This window comes from Gouania willdenowi, chromosome 6, assembly GCF_900634775.1.
Source record: "Gouania willdenowi chromosome 6, fGouWil2.1, whole genome shotgun sequence".
In the NCBI taxonomy this organism is placed as follows: Eukaryota; Metazoa; Chordata; class Actinopteri; order Blenniiformes; family Gobiesocidae; genus Gouania; species Gouania willdenowi.
Window position 1 is genome coordinate 48797961 of NC_041049.1, and position 19545 is coordinate 48817505.

Genomic DNA, 19545 nt, shown 5'->3' on the forward strand with positions numbered 1-19545 from the left:
TTATTATTATTATTATTATTATTTATTTATTTTTTTTTATCATATTTTTTATAGTGTTACAATGCATCGTAGCAAGGATTTGTGCAGCAATTCTCAACTGGTGGGTCGGGGCTCAAAAGTATGTCGCAGACAGCTGGTCAAAAATGAATAAATACTTAATGTCTCTCATGTTGGACTTGTCTTTTATTTTGACAGGCATGCTGTGAAATGCACGTCGCACAGGAACATATATAGATGTATGGTTAAAAAATATTATAGTATATACAGTATGTGGTTTCAACAGCTATTTTCGATTTAATGACCGTGGCAAAAAGGTGAGACCATTTGAGAACCCCACAAAGTAACAAGATGTGCCAGCTTAGCTATTATTCTGCATTTTGTTTGAACTAGAATTATATTTGAGAAAATGAAAGTATAGAATACAGTTGTTTAAGATTGTGTGGTGTTTTATTTTGAAAAATAATAATAATTATTATTTAAGCTCTTTGAGTTTTTCTGCCTCTTCCTGCACTGTATGTCTATTTCTGTGATATTATATATTGCTTTTTTAATTGTGCAAAATAGACACTTAAAAATAAGCAAATACATAATTATAATAAAATTAAGAATCCGGTTGAAAAACCCTGCCCTGACTGTTTTAAAGTCAATTGTCACTGATTTGTGTCAAATAATTAACTGCTCATTCCAGTCAGGCACCGTACCAAAATTCGTGAGAGTATCTGCTGTCAAACCTCTGTTCAAAAAGAGAATACTGGATGTCTCTGTACTGGCTAACTATAGACTAATCAGCAACCTTCCATTCATGGCCAAGACCATTGAGAAGGTGGCCCTCAACCAACTGAGTCAATTCTTAACATTCAACAAAATATTTGATACATTTCAGTCAGGCTTTTGTTCTCATCACAACATAGAAACTGCTCTTATCAAAGTGATCAATGACATAAGGTTGAACACTGATTCAGGAAAAGTATCTGTTCTCATTCTGTTGGATCTAAGTGCTGCATTTGACACTGTAGATCATACAATTTTGTTGCACAGATTGCAAACATGGGTTGGACTAAATAGAAAAGTAATGCAATGGTTTAAGTCATACTTGGAGGAGCGAAGCTATTTTGTAAGCATTGGAAACTTTGAATCTGACAGATTACCAATGTCCTGTGGGGTTCCTCAGGGCTCTGTTCTTGGACCCCTTCTGTTTAGCCTATATATGCTTCCTTTAGGACAAATTTTACAGAATTGTAAAGTTGATTATCAGAGCTACGCAGATGACACACAACTATATCTATCACTGAACCCAGATGACTATGGTCCCATTGAGGTGTTGTGTGACTGTTTAGAAAAAGTAAACTGCTGGATGAGTGAAAACTTCCTTCAACTAAACCATGACAAGATGGAGGTGATTGTCTTTGGTAACAAGGAAAAGAGGACTGCTGTCAGCAATTATCTTGAGTCTCGATCTTTAAAAGCTAAAGACCAAGTCAAAAACCTTGGTGTTCTGATTGACTCAGATCTTACATTCAGCAGTCAGATCAAATCTATCACAAAAACAGCCTTCTACCACCTAAAGAACATCTCCAGAGTGAAAGGTTTAATGGCTCAGAAAGATCAGGAGAAACTGGTCCATGCTTTTATCTCCAGCAGACTGGACTATTGTAATGGTTTTCTGACAGAAATCTCCCAAAAGTGCATCAAACAGCTACAGCTGGTTCAGAACGCTGCAGCTCGGGTCTTAACCAGAACAAAGAGGTTAGAACACATTACTCCAGTTTTAAAGTCTTTACACTGGCTCCCAGTCAGCCTCAGAATAGACTTTAAAGTTCTGCTGCTGGTGTATAAATCTGTGAATGGGTTTGGTCCAGAATACATCAGTGAGATGTTAGTCAGGTATGAACCCAGCAGGTCTCTCAGATCTATGGACACAGTTCAGATAGTGGAGCCCAGAGCTCACAGTAAACATGGTGATGCTGCTTTTAGTTGTTATGCTGCAAAGAAGTGGAACAAACTGCCAGCAGAGCTGAAGTCAGCATCTAATGTGAACATTTTTAAATCAAAGTTAAAGGCACTTTTTTTCTCTACTGCGTATGATTGAGAGAGAGATTTTTGGTAATGTTGTTGATCTAATGTGTTTGTTGATGATTTTAATTGATTTTACTGATGATTTTAAATGTTCTTATTGATTTTAAGCTGTTGCACTTTTTGATCATATAAACCACATTGAGTTGCCTTGTGTATGAAATGCGCTATACAAATAAACCTATTTTTCAGCATATCTAAATGAATGTTAATACAATTTATTTCTTAAAAAGGCATATGTTTATATAATTTTAGCTTACTTCAATAATTAATTTTTCCTCTTAAATGCAATAAATGCACATTATGAATTAGAATAATATTTCTTTAAAAAATGAAGCTTTTCGTCTTCCAAAATACTATTTTGAAGTATTTGTGACATGTGCACTGAAGCATTGCAATGAAGTATTTTTGTATTCATCAAATGAAAACTCAGCTGCAACTTTAACCAGCAGAAAACCACAAAAATTGCAAAACAAAGTACAAGAATAAATAAATGATAATTTTGTCACATGCCAATTTGTTTTTGGACTGGCTAATTAATTGCATTCGTTTTATTTTAGATGTATTCAAAAGGCAGCTCCTCCTCTTCTAACTCTAACACTGAAAAATATCTACATTTTCCTGCTATTTTTTAAGAAATGAAAGCGTGTTGCTCATTCATTTTTTTTTATTTCGGCTATTTTACAAACTTGGTGCTTGTTACTTAAATAAACATGATTTCCTTCACATTCATATGGATATGAGGCAAAAGCGACGTATTGTCCAAGGACAGTTTATTTTGTTAATAAATCAATTTACGGTTGGTTTGCAAACACAGATTTAAAAATTCCAACCTGGCAACGAAATCACAAATGAGTTTATAGGCAAAAATGATGGCTATTATTATACAATGGGTGGAGGAAGTAAAACCAGACAGAATAGTATGTTGTGTTAATTCTTTACCAGCTCTCTTTAGTATCCAAAATATAAAATCTGACAGAGAAGATTCTATGTTGGAAGTTTGTTTAGAATGAGTAGACTTCTTATCCTTTACCTGCACATGTTGGAGTAAAAGGAAATGAAAAATCAGATATAATAGCAAATAATTCTACCAAAATCAGATATTTTATAGATTTACCTTTTAGTAAGGCGAGTTAGGAGTTAGCTTATTATTATTATTATTTTTATGTGTGTTTTGTTTGTTTATTTATTTATTTTATCTATCTATCTATCTATCTATCTATCTATCTATCTATCTATCTATCTATCTATCTATCTATCTATCTATCTATCTATCTATCCATCTATCTATCTATCTATCTATCTATCTATCTATCTATCTATCTATCTATCTATCTATCTATCTATCTATCTATCTATCTATCTATCTATCTATCTATCTATCTATCTATCTATCTATCTATCTATCTATCCATCTATCTATCTATCTATCTATCTATCTATCTATCTATCTATCTATACATATATACAATATTTTAGTGACACATAAGATCAAGCTACATACTCCGGTACAGTAGGTGGCGGTATTTTAGTTATGTTTGTAACTCGCCATTAAACTAAAAGAAGAAGAAGGAATCACAAAGTGGGGTCAGTGCGCCTGCGCAGTATATCGTTGTCCCCGGAAGTGTTTCCACACGTGTGGTGTTTGTCAACCTTGAAAAATTAAAAAAAGACATCGTTTAACTTGTTAAACAACTGCGGGGATGCCAGTAAATAGGATAATGTAAGTTTAAGGTGTTTTCTTACATAAATCATGTGCATTAAGAAGACGCATTGGTCTGTGGTTGAAATATTTGCTACGTAATTTCTGATACTGATAGTATTTAGCCAGCTTTTTTTTTTTCTTCAAATAATGTAATACCTAATATGTAGCTTGTTGGGTTTAGACTTGGAGATTTTTTTGTTTGTTGTGAATAGGTTTACCTAAAGCAATGCTTTGGGTGTGGTATACATTATAAGTCATTCAAAGAAATTAAATTGTGTGACAAGAAATTAGCTTCCAAAAGCAAGTTATGCTAAAAACAAACTGACGTCAGCGCTGAAATGAAGCATTAATTCATTACCCAGGGTGAATAACTTATAGCTAATGTTGTGTAATAATTAACAAATCTCTGCTATCTGGAATTTTGTGATTTTATTTGGTAATTGTAATAATCGATGCGAATTCCTGAAGTGTAATTAATAATTTAGGATTTGTGAATATTATGCAATGATCATTTCTTATTATTTAGAAATCACAAATTGAATTATCCTTTTAAAAATACAAAACTATCATGCATTAGAATGCATGGTAGTTTTGTATTATTTTTTTTTTAAAAAAAGGATGATAATGTGCTTTTGAAGTTTGAGGGAAATTATACTTTAGCCAATGTTGTGAAACCCTGGGTTCTGTCATTCATATAGAAGCTACTTAGACTCTTAATATATATATATATATATATATATTTTAAATCAGGGTACATATGCACAATAGCTGGCATTTGCTGAAGAAGTGAACATTTTCCATAAAGAGAAAAAAAAAGAGTGTATGTGTATATATATATAATATATATTATATATATACGAATTACAGACCGAACTGAAAAAGGAGCGTTACAAGGCAGTGACAGCTTAAAAAAGAAAGCACATTTAGATTTCTTTATACATTTTGGTGGCTTTTTGGCATTTTGTCTGATCAGTTAAAGAGATAGACTCTTAATATTTACATTAGTGCTGCTGTACAGATCATTCATAGCAGGTGCGCACACGTTACATCAGTGGGAGTCACAAAATTCTAATTATAAACTACAGACATGTGTCTTTAGTAGTACTACGAATTTCAGGAAATATTGAGACTGTATATTTTTTTTCTAATCAACACAACCTTAAAATGTTGATATTTTGTGTTTTAGAGTTCACCTTTTCTAGCTAATGAGACTGGTTTAATGGATGTAATAGTCAGACTCTTTGTTTCCTCTCAGATACCCTTTCTACCAGCTGGGTAACCCCCAGCTGAGGATCTTCAGACCCAACTGGTTCCTGACTCTTGTGAGACCAGGAATGGAGCAGCCTCCAGACACTGTCCAGTTTTCGCATTCCAATGGAGTAAGTTGAAATTACTTTGCATCATTCTTAAGCTCATATATATTTAGAACACAGCAGTCCAAATAAAACAGCCAAATTGCAGGAATATATTTCAAAATCTGTCTATGCTGGTCTAATATTACTATCAAATGGTAATTTTAAATCAATTATTTGATTAATCAATATCTGAGAAATCGCACATTTTGCAGTCTTTTATTTTTTTTCAAATTCCTTTTGAGGCTGTTTTATTTCACAAAAAAAAACAAACAAAAAACATACAAGAATCTAGCAAAAATATTTTCATATGACCTTTTTTAAAATGGTATTGCTTAAATAAAGGTCTCAGCAGTAACATTGCCTAACTCAGACAATGGGCAACTGGCGGCCCAGGGGCCAAAGCCAACAAAGTGAACAATTTTTTCCCCAAAAGATGCACAAAACTCATAAAACATAAAATGATAACAATGAAAGACACAGTAAACCACTTTTACAAACAAAATTACTACAAAACATCAACATATTACAGAATAGCTCCAAAGACACACAAACTGTCAAGAAAATTACAAAAAGTGATAGGAAAATACAGAAAAACCACAACAAATTAACAAAAAAATGACCCCAAAAAACACACAATGAACAACACAAATGCAGAAAATGACAGAAAAAACACACACAAGTACAAACAAGAACACAAAAAACAACCATTATGAGTAAAAGCAAAACCACAAGACCAAAAATGCTCAGATCGTCAATTATGCTAAAGACATAGATAGTGATCATGTGGCCCTCGGATCAAATTGTGATAGTTTATTATTCCCACTGGAATCAATTACAATTACATTCTCAGTTACTAAAGTTTCAATTACATAAATCACAATTACTGAGCCTTTAAAAAAAAAAAAGGTAATAAAACGTAACCTTCCTCTTGTGTTAGTTTTCTGTTAGCATGTCTATTGATAACGGATCGGTTTTAACCTGTTGTCCTTAACTCAGCTGTAGAATACATAAAATAATATTATCTATCATTCAATTTGTTTTTCATCTGTTGGTTACCTTCCTTATCCATGGAAATATAGGTATTCATATTTTGTCTTGAGCCTTTTTCTGTGAGTTTACCCCTAGATTTCAACTTAAAAAAAGGGTACATGATCCTCAAGAGAACTAACAGGTAAACTTGATATGTACCACATTTTAAATAATGGTTTACTACATAGGCCTATGTGTAAACCATAGAACTATAACATGGTTCCCCAGTTTGTTGTTTTAATTGCATTGTAAAATGCCAGATTATATATAATTTCCATGCCAATTACAATTACAAAGGCAATTATCAGAACTAAATTACAACTCAAATATATTATAACAGCAACATGTTTTTTCAATTGTAATGAATTACAAATTACGTGATTACATTCATAATTGACCCTAATTCTGGATGATTTTATGCATAAACAAACTGATAATGGCAGCTTTGTCATTTTTGTTTTCTTCTCAATTAATTTTAACTTGGTTAAATTGATGCAGTCCAGTATGCTGCTTCTCATGAAAGAATTTCTAGATTATGAAACAAGGGTTTCACCTCTCTTGACCAAACTTTGTGTTATTGGACTTTGCTATTATGGCCACCAGGTGGCGTAACAAGCCTCGTGAATAGACCTTCCAAACCGCTCAGTGTGGTTCCTATGATCAAGTAAAAGTAATGACTTTAAAATTTTCCATTGAAAGTGATATGAAAAGGTTAGGTATAAATAGTTAATCATTTTAAAAGTTCAGTTAACTAAACCAATACAAGCCAATGCTGATTGTATTACTGTTGTAAAATATTCTCTATCATACGTCTGTGAGCCATGTTTTATAATATGTTATATTACACTCACCTTTTAGAAACCGTACTTTATTCCAGGAATCTTTCAGGACCCCACATGAAATCAACCTAAAAACATCAAACTAAGTCAGTCTACACAACGTATTTGTCCCTAGGGTTTGAATAAACAGAACCCAAGTGTTCCCAGCACACAAAAACAGGTCTTAAGCAGTCTGCACTTTGCAGATTTAGGCTTATTTGGGTTTACTCTGTGAGTGTAAGGTCGTTGAGGTTAGCGTAGCTTCTCTGGCAATGAGAGGTACACAGGGGAGTGAATGTGAAGTTTGAGTTTAAGCTGTATTTTTTTCATCCAGGTACCCTGCCAAACTCCTAGGGTGCTTACATAACTGTGTGTGTGTGTGTGTGTGTGTGTGTGTGTGTGGTGTGTTGTGTGTGTGTGTGTGTGTGTGTGTGTGTGGTGTGTGTGTGTTGTGTGTGTGTGTGTGTTGTGTGTGTGTGTGTGTGTGTGTGTATCTTTGTGAGAATAGGGTGTGTGTATATATACTTAACATGGGGTGAATGCAGGATGCATGTTTGCTTTTAAGGGTGTGCAAGTTTTTTTTTTTCTTGGAAATATTTGATACATTGGAGACGTGCATGGATTATTGAAAGACTGAAGTGGCCAATCACTGTTCCCTCAACATCATTACCTCCTCCAAGGAGGTCATGTTTTCACCGGCTTTCATTTGTTTGTTTGTTTGTTTGTTTTTGTTTCAAAAGTACTAAGCAGATTTTGACAACATTTTAACCAAAGATAGACCTTACAAACATGGAAGATTCCAATAAATTATAGAGAGGATCCGGATCAATATACTGATTCTGGATTATTTGGAAAAAATCATAAAAATCCCAATCTGTCATGATTGGCGAAAGTTAAAACATTTAAAAATTCATATCTTTTCTGACGCTCGAGAAATATTACAAAGGAAAAGAAGAAACACTAAACAAAGAAAAAAGAAAACGTACATAATTACTGTAAGTAAAAGACTGTTAATTAAACAAGGTTTAAATACAAGTTCACACATTACAGTAGAAAAATTAAATAAAATGATAATAATACAGATATATACAAGAATCTGAAAGCTCTCAGATTTATAACAATTCATAGCTGTTATGTTGAGTTGGTTCTTCATTTACTCCATTGAGTTTTATCCAGATCAGGTAAAGATTGCACATTTAATTGCATTTTTTCAAAAACAAATAGAGGTGATCCTACATTTGGACCTACTGTATGATTATTAATGTGAATATACATTTCTTACAAGCTTCTAAAGTGTAAATGATGAATGTACCATGATTAGAATTATCGATTCTGATAACTGCCAATATCTGGCAAAGAGGAGATTTAGTATACAATGTAAATAGAGACAGAAACACACATTCTAACATAAGCCTATTAATACGGCCCCTCTTGTTGTAGTTTGGAATTTCAACGTTGAGCCCAATGAGATTGGCTGAACTGCATATATGGGCACCCGTCCAGAGAAGTACTAATGTTGATGTTCTCAGGGCAGTAACACAAAGTAGCCTTTATCTCAGCAACACCTGGCACTCTACGTACTGTTATTAGTTTCTCATTGATACCTGGAACTGCTCTTTGATTTCACTCACTCAGCAATACCTGCTACTTTTTCCTTGAGCTGCGATTTAGTGTCTTGTTCTTCAATATTATGCTTCACATCAAAACCCTGTCCCTCACGGGCAATGTTATCTGAGACATCAGGACTTTGCCACTCAAAATTTCCATTTGGCCTGCTAGAGGGAAGTATTTGTCTTTGATTGTTCTTGTCGTCTTTTGTGTAGGGCAGGCATTTACTCGCAGCTCTGGAACATCATCAAATTTCTCAGCTTATACCTTGGTCGAGCTCTTGTGCCTCACCTGGTGTGTTCCCGCTGACAAAAAGACAAAGAAAAGAACACACCATTGAGTTTTGTGTTCAGTTTACGGCCTTGCCACATTACATGTTATGCAGACTAATAACTATGAAACCAGACTAAGCTGTGGTTTCTCACTGTAATCACTTTAGAAAGCTGACCCTGTTTCACAGTGACTCACAATGTCTTTTTACTCTGCCAACAACTCTGGACCTATTTATTCAAATGAACCTATATTGGCCAAAACAATCACGCACTGTTTGTGTTCACCTGTTTGATGTGGTCCACACAGGTCGAAAACTGGGTCATTTTTTTACGCCAATTAACTTCAGTTGGTGTGCTGTGAAGTCATTAGGCTAGTCAGGATATGAGTGTCCACTATTCCCCCCCCCCCCTGACTTGTCTCACTGTACAATATTCAGTAACTTATTTTTACTTTATTCAATCAATTTCTTTTCCTTTTGTTTAACCAACACTAAATGAAATCCTTCACACGCTGCTGCTGTATTCACAACTTCTCAGCTGTCTCTCGCCTCGCCAAGTTTCAGGTTCCTCAATAGCTTCTCTTATAAACAGTCTGCTATTATGATCTTGATACATAGTCTTGAGCCTCTTCTTTATATATATTGTCTGTGTAGTTGGGAGGGAAAGACGTGGTGTGGGTTGTGTGTGTGTATCTCAACTGGAACCTAACAATGATGGGTCAACAATGAGGGGGCGCCTTTCTTTTTCCCTTCATCTTTGTTAGAAAAAGCTCTCCTGTTTCAATCTCACCGCTAAGAGCCGCTCTGACGGACTGTACTTTGATGTTTGGTGTGTGGTGTGTGTATTTGGGTACTTTGTTGTGAGTGTGTGTATCGCTGTAATGAATTGTTTGTTGTACCTTGGTGTTTACTTTCTAGTGAATGAAAAATGACGACACTTGGAGTCAGCAAGATGTATGAGAACAGTTCTCATACGTGCTGTTAGGCTGATTGAATGTACAAAAGAGCTTCAACACTTCATATCAAAGTTATTTTTATTACACATCTTTACTGTATTTGGCTTATTTTTAGTTGGCACGTTCATCTAAGGGCACATGTATCAAATTCTTGGCTCGGGACCAAGTCCGGCCCCTTAGAGCATCTAACTTGGCCTGCAGGAGAAAGTAAAAATGACTGAGAAAGCACCAATCACTGTGTAAAATACCAACTGATTTAGTTGTAGATATCTCACACCTTTCCCATGCTTATCACATGATGGCAGTCATATTTCATCTAGGGATGCACCGAAATGAAAATTTGAGGCCGAAGCCGAATAAAATATAAATGCTTGGCCGAATATCGAATGGGGTTCTTAAGTTTTTCACTATTTTTTTAAACAGTGCATAAATAGCCTAGAATAACATTTTTAGACATGTTTTTTAAAGAAAGTAAATGTTTATTGAATATTCTGACATTTTTTAAATATTCAAGTAGCCTTTGTTTTTTTTAAAAAAAAAAAAAAAAACAAAGTTTTTCATATATATTAGGCCTTCAAATAAAACAAAGCATGCATTCCAAAAAAAAAAAAGCATTAAAGGGGAGGTATGATGAAAAAATCACTTTATAATGGTTTTGCTACAGTGATATACAATCCCTTTAAGCCTCATTCAGAGGGACAAAGTTGAAAAAGTTCCGTTTCCCTCCTCCTCCTTGTTATTCCACATTTTGTAAAAATTCAGCTTTAAAAATGGGCAAGTTGATTTTGCCCACGTTGGCAGTGACGTCACCTAACACTCCTCCTACATGTGAGTTCCTCCCTCTCCAACACTCAAACAGCTAAAACAACACTGCTGTTTAATATACAATATATATTGTACTTTATTGCCATATATGTAAATGCAAACTGCTGCCGTTTGTGTTGGGAGTCACTGCTTGGAGCCACGAACCCATTGTTTACACACATCAGCTGTTAAGGCTCCATGCTAATGCTACACCAGTCTATGCAGCGACACCTGGTGTAGTGTAAGGAGGAAAACGATGGGGAATGTTTACGGATTAGTGCGCTAACACGGACTTGGTTGTGAATTGGACGTCTTCCAACTTTTACGCGGTAATGGAGAGTGGTAAGCGGAAAGGAGAGAGTCTGGTTGTGTGTGTGTGTGGAAAGGAGGAGCTGCTGCAGCAACGCGCACACTTTTCCTACTCAAAATCACTGCACGTTGTTTTATTGCATCATAGCGTCACATGCGAATGTTGCTTTTTTGCAATATTTGGCCTAATATATTGGTGGCCGGATATTCGGTGCATCCCTAATTTCATCTGAACCTTTTGAAAGAACTCTACTTTTTCCGAAATCCTTCAATTTTCCTCAAATTAGAAGAGGAGGAGAAATGGCGCATCCATGTTCGAATCCAAGCCCAATGCTACCCCTAAGGGAAAGGAGACGAATTTCACTGTAAAGTGATTAATAAATGAAAACACTATTACCTGTATTAGGTGATAGTTCTTTAAAGGAAACATACCATGCTTTTAAATTCCATTTCTATGTTATGTGAGAATGACAATGAAACTTTTTTCATGTTAAAAAAGTGCTTTCCTTTGAGGCAGTATTATCAGGAAGATTAAACATTTTTGGTGTTCAAATAAAAGTATTTTAAGTATATTAAGCTGTAATTGACATTAGTACGATTTAATTGAGTTGGCTAATCATAAGTAGCTTACTAGCTTTTTATTTTATCTTCAAAATTCTGCCCCCAAACATTTGTGTTTTTGTGGCTTAAATGTATGTTGAATGTATTTTCTTTAGAAAGTAGTTAATTGATAAATAACCATGTTAGTTACTCTCATTCTCACCATCCAAGATGACAGAGCTTAGGCTGATATACATACTGTATATATATATATATATGTGTGTGTGTGTGTGTGTGTGTGTGTTAGGAAAAGTCAGATGTGATCTTTCTCCACTTTCAACTTGAAAAAAAAGAAGAATAAAGTTGCAACTGCTAAAGACAACAGGGTGAAGTCAGAGGAGGAATCATGATTCTCATCAGAAAGCTGCTGACCTTCACAGCTGAACAGGAAGACTGACATAGATTTTAATAGGTTGTCGCAGTCATATCTCAGTAAATTTTTCCTCTCGTACACTTTATTAATTATGACCTTTACTAATGACTGACTGGTGTGTCAATCTGAATTTATATCTAAATAGTTGTGGATTTGTATTAAATATGACTCGTCTTAAGACTTTTTTTTTTTTTTTTTTTACAAATCTGAGAATTATAAAGTTTATGATATAATACAATCATAACTTTTAATTATAAATATGACTCTTCCCAAAATAACTTGTATATCTTTATTGTCACACAAAATTTCAATGTCAGCATCAGTTAACTTTTTTGTCATAATCACAGATTTGTGCAGTGGGTTATTTATTATTATTATAATTATTATAATTTAATTATTATAATTATTATTATTATAATTATTATTATTATTATTATTATATGGGTACAACATTAGTGCAGCCATGCACATTATTGTTGTCCTGTTAATTCTATTTATACCAAGACTTAAAAACAATTAGAAATTAGTGGTGACTCAAGTCAGTCACTTTTTATTATGCATTATAACAATTTGTCCTTGAAACATATCATATAATTGAGACAATGAAAAACTTCTCCTAGAAATTAAAAGTATGGAGAAAAAAAAACTTAAAGGCTTAATGAACATTAAATGATACTTTAATAAATAAGTGCATCTTATTGTCCCCATGTTGACTCTGAACTTTATTCTGTCTGTTGTCTGTGGAATGATGGGTCGAGAACCAGATGATGGAAACTGGAGGGTCCGCCTCATGGTTTTAAGGTCCAGGTAGGGGCGTGTCCACTCTGCATGGACTTAAAGAAGAAGAAATAAAAGTGATGGAGATAATATACTCAGATGGACACAACGCGCGCACACACACACACACACACGCACACTTTAAATTAACAGATTCTACCTGACTCAAAAACACATTAATTCACATTAAAAGCATCTATTTACACTTACATTAATGTACACAAAAACTACCTACACAAAGCAGAATGATATTTTATTGAGCCAGAAATTGAACGGAATCTTACCTTAACTTATAGGCCTCAGTTTCCTTCCTTTGTTTTCAGAGTCCCTTTGATCCTCCATCCATGTGGTTTTTATCATCCAAGAGTCTTCATTTTTAATTAAATCCTCTGTTATTTGGTCTTTTTTTATCGCTCTCTCTCTCTCTCTCTCCCTCTCTCCTCTCCCCTCCCCTACTCTCTCTCTCTCTCCCCTGCTCTCTCTCTCCCCTGCTCTCTCTCTCTCTCTCTCTCTCTCTCTCTCTCTCTCTCTCTCTCTCTCTCTCTCTCTCTCTCTCTCTCTCTCTCTTTCTCTCTTTCTCTCTCTCTCACACACTCTCTCTCTCTCTCTCTCTCTCTCTCACACTCTCTTCTCCTTGTGTTGATTTCGTCAAAACAAAGCGGCATCTTCAATGTTTCTGTCACTTGTGAGTAAAATTTACTGGCTGTAAAGAGCAACTTCTTAGCTTTCATAAACTGGTGGAATTTCTCCAATAGAGCAAATATGAGCAGAGTTACAGTCATATAAATTAACATGTTGCGTTCAGCGGCCCTGGGAAACCCAGTCCGTTTGTATAATCCAGCTGTGAAAAGAGGACGTGTCTGGGTAAATCTGGACGTGTAGTTACCCTACACAACAGAAGATATGAAATTAACAGCATGTACTGTTAACAAACCCAGAGTCGCTTGATGAGGACGTAATGCAATGCGTATGTCGTAAATGAACGTGATGACGTCTTTGTTTGTGGGACTTGGGTGGAACGATACTACTGCAAATTTATTGGCAAAACCAAATAAATCTTGACCCAGTCTCTGGGATTCAGTGCATTAGACACATATGCCAATAAAAAGTTGTTAGTTGTCCTTTTAGGAAATCACACTGAACTAGTGTGATTGTGAAAAAAGTGTCAAACACATTTTAGTTCTGGGCCGATTTGATCTCTAGTGGGCCGGACTAGTAACAATAATGGCATAATTAGCAATAAGTTAAGACAATTTACACTTTTTCCTACAAATAAGTACCGTAAAAGTTCATTCTAAATTCTAATTCTTCTTTACTCACAGATTAGTGCTTCTACAAGTGCACAAAACATTTAATCACAAGTATGTGCAACTGAACAATGTAGCATTTTAATGTCTGATCTAATCAATATTTTATGATCTCTAGATTGTCTCCCATTTGCAATATTTTTTAAATGTGTGTGGAAATCCTGAACCCTTCAAACTAAGGTGAGGGCTATTGAAGAACAAGCTTTTATTTAATAATTATTGTTTTTTCTGTAGATTTAGCCTTTACCAAAACTGGCCTGCCTTGTTGTCAATTTAAGCCTGACCTACAGTAAACTCAGACATTTAGCTTAGCTATACTGATATGAAGAAATAGGTTTCCTAAGAATCTTAGGCTGTAAGCATTCTTAGCCTGAACTCTCTTACACTTAAACGTGTGGCTGCAAATACAATGTTCCAGTCGTTGGTAATTCTTACAACTAATCGGTAGCCCAAAACAGAGGCTATAAAAAGGCCCAAAGTAGATGTGGCCAACTTTCTATCAACCCCAGGAGCCACATTAAAAGACTTACTGTGGTTTGCCATTTTAAGTCGCTAAAACAAGCACCCTCTCTAAGAGGGATTCAAAGTCACCAAAAAGAGCATGATGGTCACTGAATCATCTCTTGCAAGTAAAGTTCGGTTCAAAGCGCGAAATGCATGTCAAGTGCAGCCTTTCATTTTTGGGCATCATGTTGCTCAAACATTTACATTTTAGTTAACAGCAGCACTTTGCTTGCTTACTCTTAAGTCACTCACGAGACTAATCCTGTTCACTTGAATCTGTTGAGTTGGTGTCAGAGAAACAGAGCACAACAAAATCCTTCCTTTGGATTCAACCAAGGTAAGGATTTATGAGTGTTTTGTTGGCCAGAATAACATTGTTTCGTAAAGAGATCCCTGGTCCTGCTTGTGGGCCCCCACCTTTTACATTTCTGTGTCTTAGCCCTGTGTCTGGCTTCCTGTTCAGGGGTTTACCCGGCCCAGCACCCTGAACTCATCTGGAATTGCCACGTAACAAAAGCTAATGTGTTAAACTACTTGTTTACTGCAGTATTGAATTTGTATTTACTGACTGAAGTGATGACTGTGAACAAAATTGCAGAGCCTGCAAACCTTGATCTGTAAATTGGGCTAACCTGCGTTAGTTTTCCAGTGCAAACAAATTATCCGAGTCCGTGATGTAATTGGCAGCAGCAAGCCAGAAAACTCAGAGAAACTGGTTAATGGAGACTCAGTAGCTTCATTCTGCGCCACAGCAGTTCAGGTCAATCTTTTACTCTAATCCAGTGATTCTCAAACCTTTATGGCTCTAGTAACCCTTTCTCTTATTTCTGAATCCAAGTGCTGAGAATACTATGAAAACAACAACTATAGAGCATAATGATGGTATGGATGAGTGATAACACATTTGAAAGAATCTCATTGTGGAAACATGTTCTAATTAAAATAATTTCAATCATAGTTTTTGGTGTGATTTAGTGTATTTTGTATTTTTGTTGTTGTCCTTTTTATTTTTCATTATATACAGTATATATATTTTTTTATCTTATTTTGTGTGTTTTTGTTGTAGTTTTTGTGTTTTGTTGGTATTATTTAAAAATATCTCTGTGTGTGTTTTTAGTGTCGTTTGGTTGTTTCTCTGTTATTTTTGGAGTGATCTTGTGTGTTTTTCTCTCATTTACTATATCTTTGTTGTCGTTTTGTGCGTTGCTGGTAATAAGTGTTTTGTTGGTGCCATTTTGTGTATTTTGTTGTTCTTTTTATCATTCAGTAGATTTTTCTGTGATTTTGTGTGTTTGTGTTGTCGTTTTGTGAGTTGCTGGTAATATTTAGTATTATCATTTTTAACTAATAATAAACATCATAAAACCTCATATTTTTAATGCTTTAATTTGTAAATGTTTCTCTCTTTTTTCTCTCTCATGTACCCCCTGTAGTGCCATCGCGTACCCCCATTTGAAAAACACTGCTCTAATCTATAAGTGAATTGTTCAGTTAGTTGTTTGATGACCAAAAAATATCAAATTAACAAAGATGGTTCCCTCTACATAGTGATCATCAACTTCAGTTTGAGTTAGCTTGTGTTTAAGAAAAGGACATGTGCAGCAAACGTTTTACATTTAAAAGTAGCTTACAGATGTTTGCTGGATGACATAGAGAATGATGAATGTGTTTTGTTTTGTTTTGTCTAGTTAAAAATGAAAACAAACCCACCAGGGAGATAGTAGTAGCCAAACAACAAGTGTGTTGAGTGAGGGAAGATTCTTCCCACTGGTAAAGAAAAGCCTCTTCATACCAGTGGGCAAGATTGTTAGTATACCAATGCAAACAAATGATCCAAGTTCATGATGTAATTGGCAACAACGAGCCAGAATACTCATAGGAACTGGTTAATGGAGACTCAGTTGCTTCATCCTATGTCACAGCAGTTCAGGTCAATCAGGTGTCCATATCTGCCTGTCATTGCCTGATCTCGAAAGATCTCGTAAGCTAAGCAAGGCTGGGCCTGGTTAGTACCTGGATGGGAAATCACAGGTGCCACAGTGGGGAGGGGGGCAGTCCTCCTAGTGGTATCTGTCATTGAGTTTTTACGCAAGACACTTTACCCACATTGCCTAGTAGGAATGTGCTGTGTACGTGACTGTTGGTGGTAGTCAGAGGGGCCGATGGCATCCTCACTTCCGTCAGTCTATGGCTACAGTAGTAGCTTAGCATCCCTGAGTGTTTTGATTTAATTTACATTTCATGGGTTTTGGCTATTCGGTAAGAAAAGGAGAACGAATGTTGGTTATGTACTGGAGTACATCTGTCTGGTTTGCAGTGTAACAGGGCCAGAGATTCTATATATCTAACACATTTCTCAATAGTAGGGTTTTTAAAACATATTTTTTACCGTAGCATTTAGTTTAAAAAGCTTATAAACATTATGAACTACTATAAACTCGCTTAAGCACTTTGTGCAAAATATGTACAAGTAATATACTGTATGTCAATGGTTGATCAAAGTAATGGCATTGGATTATTATGTTGGTATTCCATCAATCGTTCACTCACACTCCTGTACTAGTAACCTGTCTATATTTCTTTTAAAGATCATTGTGAATAAATAACTTTAAAATCAGTCCATTTTGGATTTGTTTACTTGTCTCTTTAACCAGCAGGTGTACTTCTTAACATTTTTAGTCTTAACAAAACATTATTGTCAGACACTTTCAAAGCTTTCTGTTTTGTCATGCACTTTTACCTACATCTCCCTCACCAGACATAGAGAATGATAGATGTGCCTTCTTGTTTTTGTTTTGTCTAGTTAAAAAAGAAAACAAACCCACCAGGAAGAAAGTAGTAGCCAAACAACAAGTGTGTTGGATGAAGGAAGATTCTTCCCACTGGTAAAAACAAAAGCTACTTCTTACCAGTTAGTAAGATCAAGACTGCTCTCAATGAAAAAGGTGTATCTATATTCAAAGTTTACAATCATGACGATACTTAGTTGAAGTTAAGTCTGGGGATGTGATCAATTGTTTACTCATGAACCATGAGTGAAATTTAAAAACTGAACAGCCTGACAAGAGTTTGATGAAACATCTCAAGAAGCAGTTTCAGTTCTTTAGCTACATCCTTTATACAGATCAGGTAAAAATCAGAGAAGAGAAAATAATATGTGACAAGAAAAACACTGGTTGAACTCAATCACTGGCCAAATACTCATGGATATGACTTATTAAAAGAAGAATAAGAAATAAAAATATCAATGCTCTGTTTATTTTATGAGTCAGCTACCTTTCTTTGTTGAAACAGCTTTTTGATCAAGTATTCAGGTTAACTGTTGCTCTGTAACACATCCTCTTTCACAATGCAGAACAATATATCGTTTTAGATGATTTTTGAGACAAAGAAACCACTGTGCCTGCCTCAAACCTGCTTGGCAACAACAGAGCATAATTGAACCTAATCCATCGTCTGCGTCATTCCATGCCCTTCTACTTCTTGTGTTTGGAGTTCTTTCATCATCTTGGCCCAGGAATCTTTGTATCATGTGTGTTAGTGTATAAATATATACGCCAGTTGCTGAGGAACGATGCCCTTAGCCCTACCAGTTGTTGAAGGTTTTCTTTCTTCCAGAGGCAGAAGTGTGAAAGGTTAGCTTGTGGAGTCAGATGGGTGTTTATACTAAGATGATCAGATGCTGTATGCATCACTGTTGATACACCACACCCATAGTCTAAGTTTAGCCCTGTTTATGTACTTGTTTAACTCAACATTTTCTCCTCAGCTTTCTGCCTCAAGCTCTCTTTCAGACTTGATTTGGTTTAGTAGCCGAGTGAAAGTCATACATCTACTTGGGTCAGAAAGAAAACAGCTATCAAGTGTCAGTTTCTGTGACTGTGGTGATCATTGTTGGTGTGTATTTTAAGCTCTTCTATGATTATAGAGTTCTGTGGAAAGGATTTGGACATTTGTTATGTTAAATGTGTTGTAAACTTAAAAATATACTGTAAATAGCTACAGTGGGTAGTGGCAAGGTAGTGGTTATCAGCCACAGTTAACCTTTGAAATGGCAGCCCATGAGGAAATACAGAAAATAAATATGTCAAACCTTCCCTAATTATTATTGCTTATTTCAGAGATGTCCATAAAAAAAAAAAAAAGTAGTAGTCTTAAAAAATATTAGGAGGCTAAAGTTTGCGGCGAGTTGGTGCTGCGCGACACCTAGGGGAGTCGGGGTGGATGCCCCACCCTGAAAATTTTGCAAAAATTATGCTATATGGTGGCTTTTGGTGCATTATATTAGTGTAATTTTGGCTTTTCTTCTGTTTATTTGTAGCACTTTCTTAGCATGATATATTTTTCCAGTCTTTCCAGTTGAAAATGTACCAACTTATAGTATAACCAGTAGTATGGGTGCTTGGTTTCTTAGTAGTCCCTCTGTAAAATGCTCTCTGGCACTGTAAACATATCTGCATGATACCATAATTTTTGTGTTTTGGCTTGTAGTTGGTTTGTTAATATATTTAGTTGTATCAATGCACATTAATATTCATAATATATCTTACATATACCCTAGATAATGTTTTATTTAATTTAGTTGAATTTAGTTATGTTGTGAATGTTCAGATTTATTATATTATTGAGGAAATGTTTAGAGAGAGAATGATTGTTTTCCTTCAGTTGCAGCCACCAGATAGTTGTTTCGACCAGCAGAGGGAGCTGGTATCCCAGTGTTTGGTTGGGGATGCAGCACTGAAGAAGAGATGCTATGCGCTAGCAGACAGAGCTAATAGAAAACCTGACTTTTACAGATTATTCACGTAATATTACAGATATTCTTTTGGTGCTAAAGGGGTAAAGAATCATTTATGAACATGTTTAAGAGTAGAAAGCGTCAGAAAGAGAGTAGTCGGTGATTCCGCCCGCCGCCTATGCTTCTGGATATCCCTGTTATTTATTTATTCTTTTTTTGATTGTTTTTTTTTTTACATTGTCTGCACATGCTATCGAGGTCAACACTATAAGAAGTGCAATCTTTTTGACACAGCAATACATGTTTTGTTATTGCATT

The 19545-nt window shown here is 35.3% G+C and overlaps 1 protein-coding gene and 1 long non-coding RNA gene across 2 annotated transcripts in view; one reads left to right on the top strand and one right to left on the bottom strand.

The window, feature by feature from the left end:
- Positions 1-506: 506 nt before the first annotated feature.
- Positions 507-19309, bottom strand: LOC114465307 (uncharacterized). The gene is made up of 3 exons (XR_003674296.1): positions 19165-19309; positions 9901-9904; positions 507-518 (listed from the first exon to the last, which is right to left on the bottom strand). It is a non-coding gene; the product is annotated as an uncharacterized LOC114465307 (long non-coding RNA).
- Positions 3661-19545, top strand: part of mrpl23 (mitochondrial ribosomal protein L23) — a 51131-nt gene continuing 35246 nt past the window's right edge. Inside the window, exons 1-2 of the mRNA XM_028450229.1 lie at positions 3661-3796; positions 5034-5157. Coding sequence (XP_028306030.1) covers positions 5153-5157 — 5 coding nt within the window. The 5' untranslated portion in view covers positions 3661-3796; positions 5034-5152. The remainder of the gene's footprint in view (positions 3797-5033; positions 5158-19545) is intronic.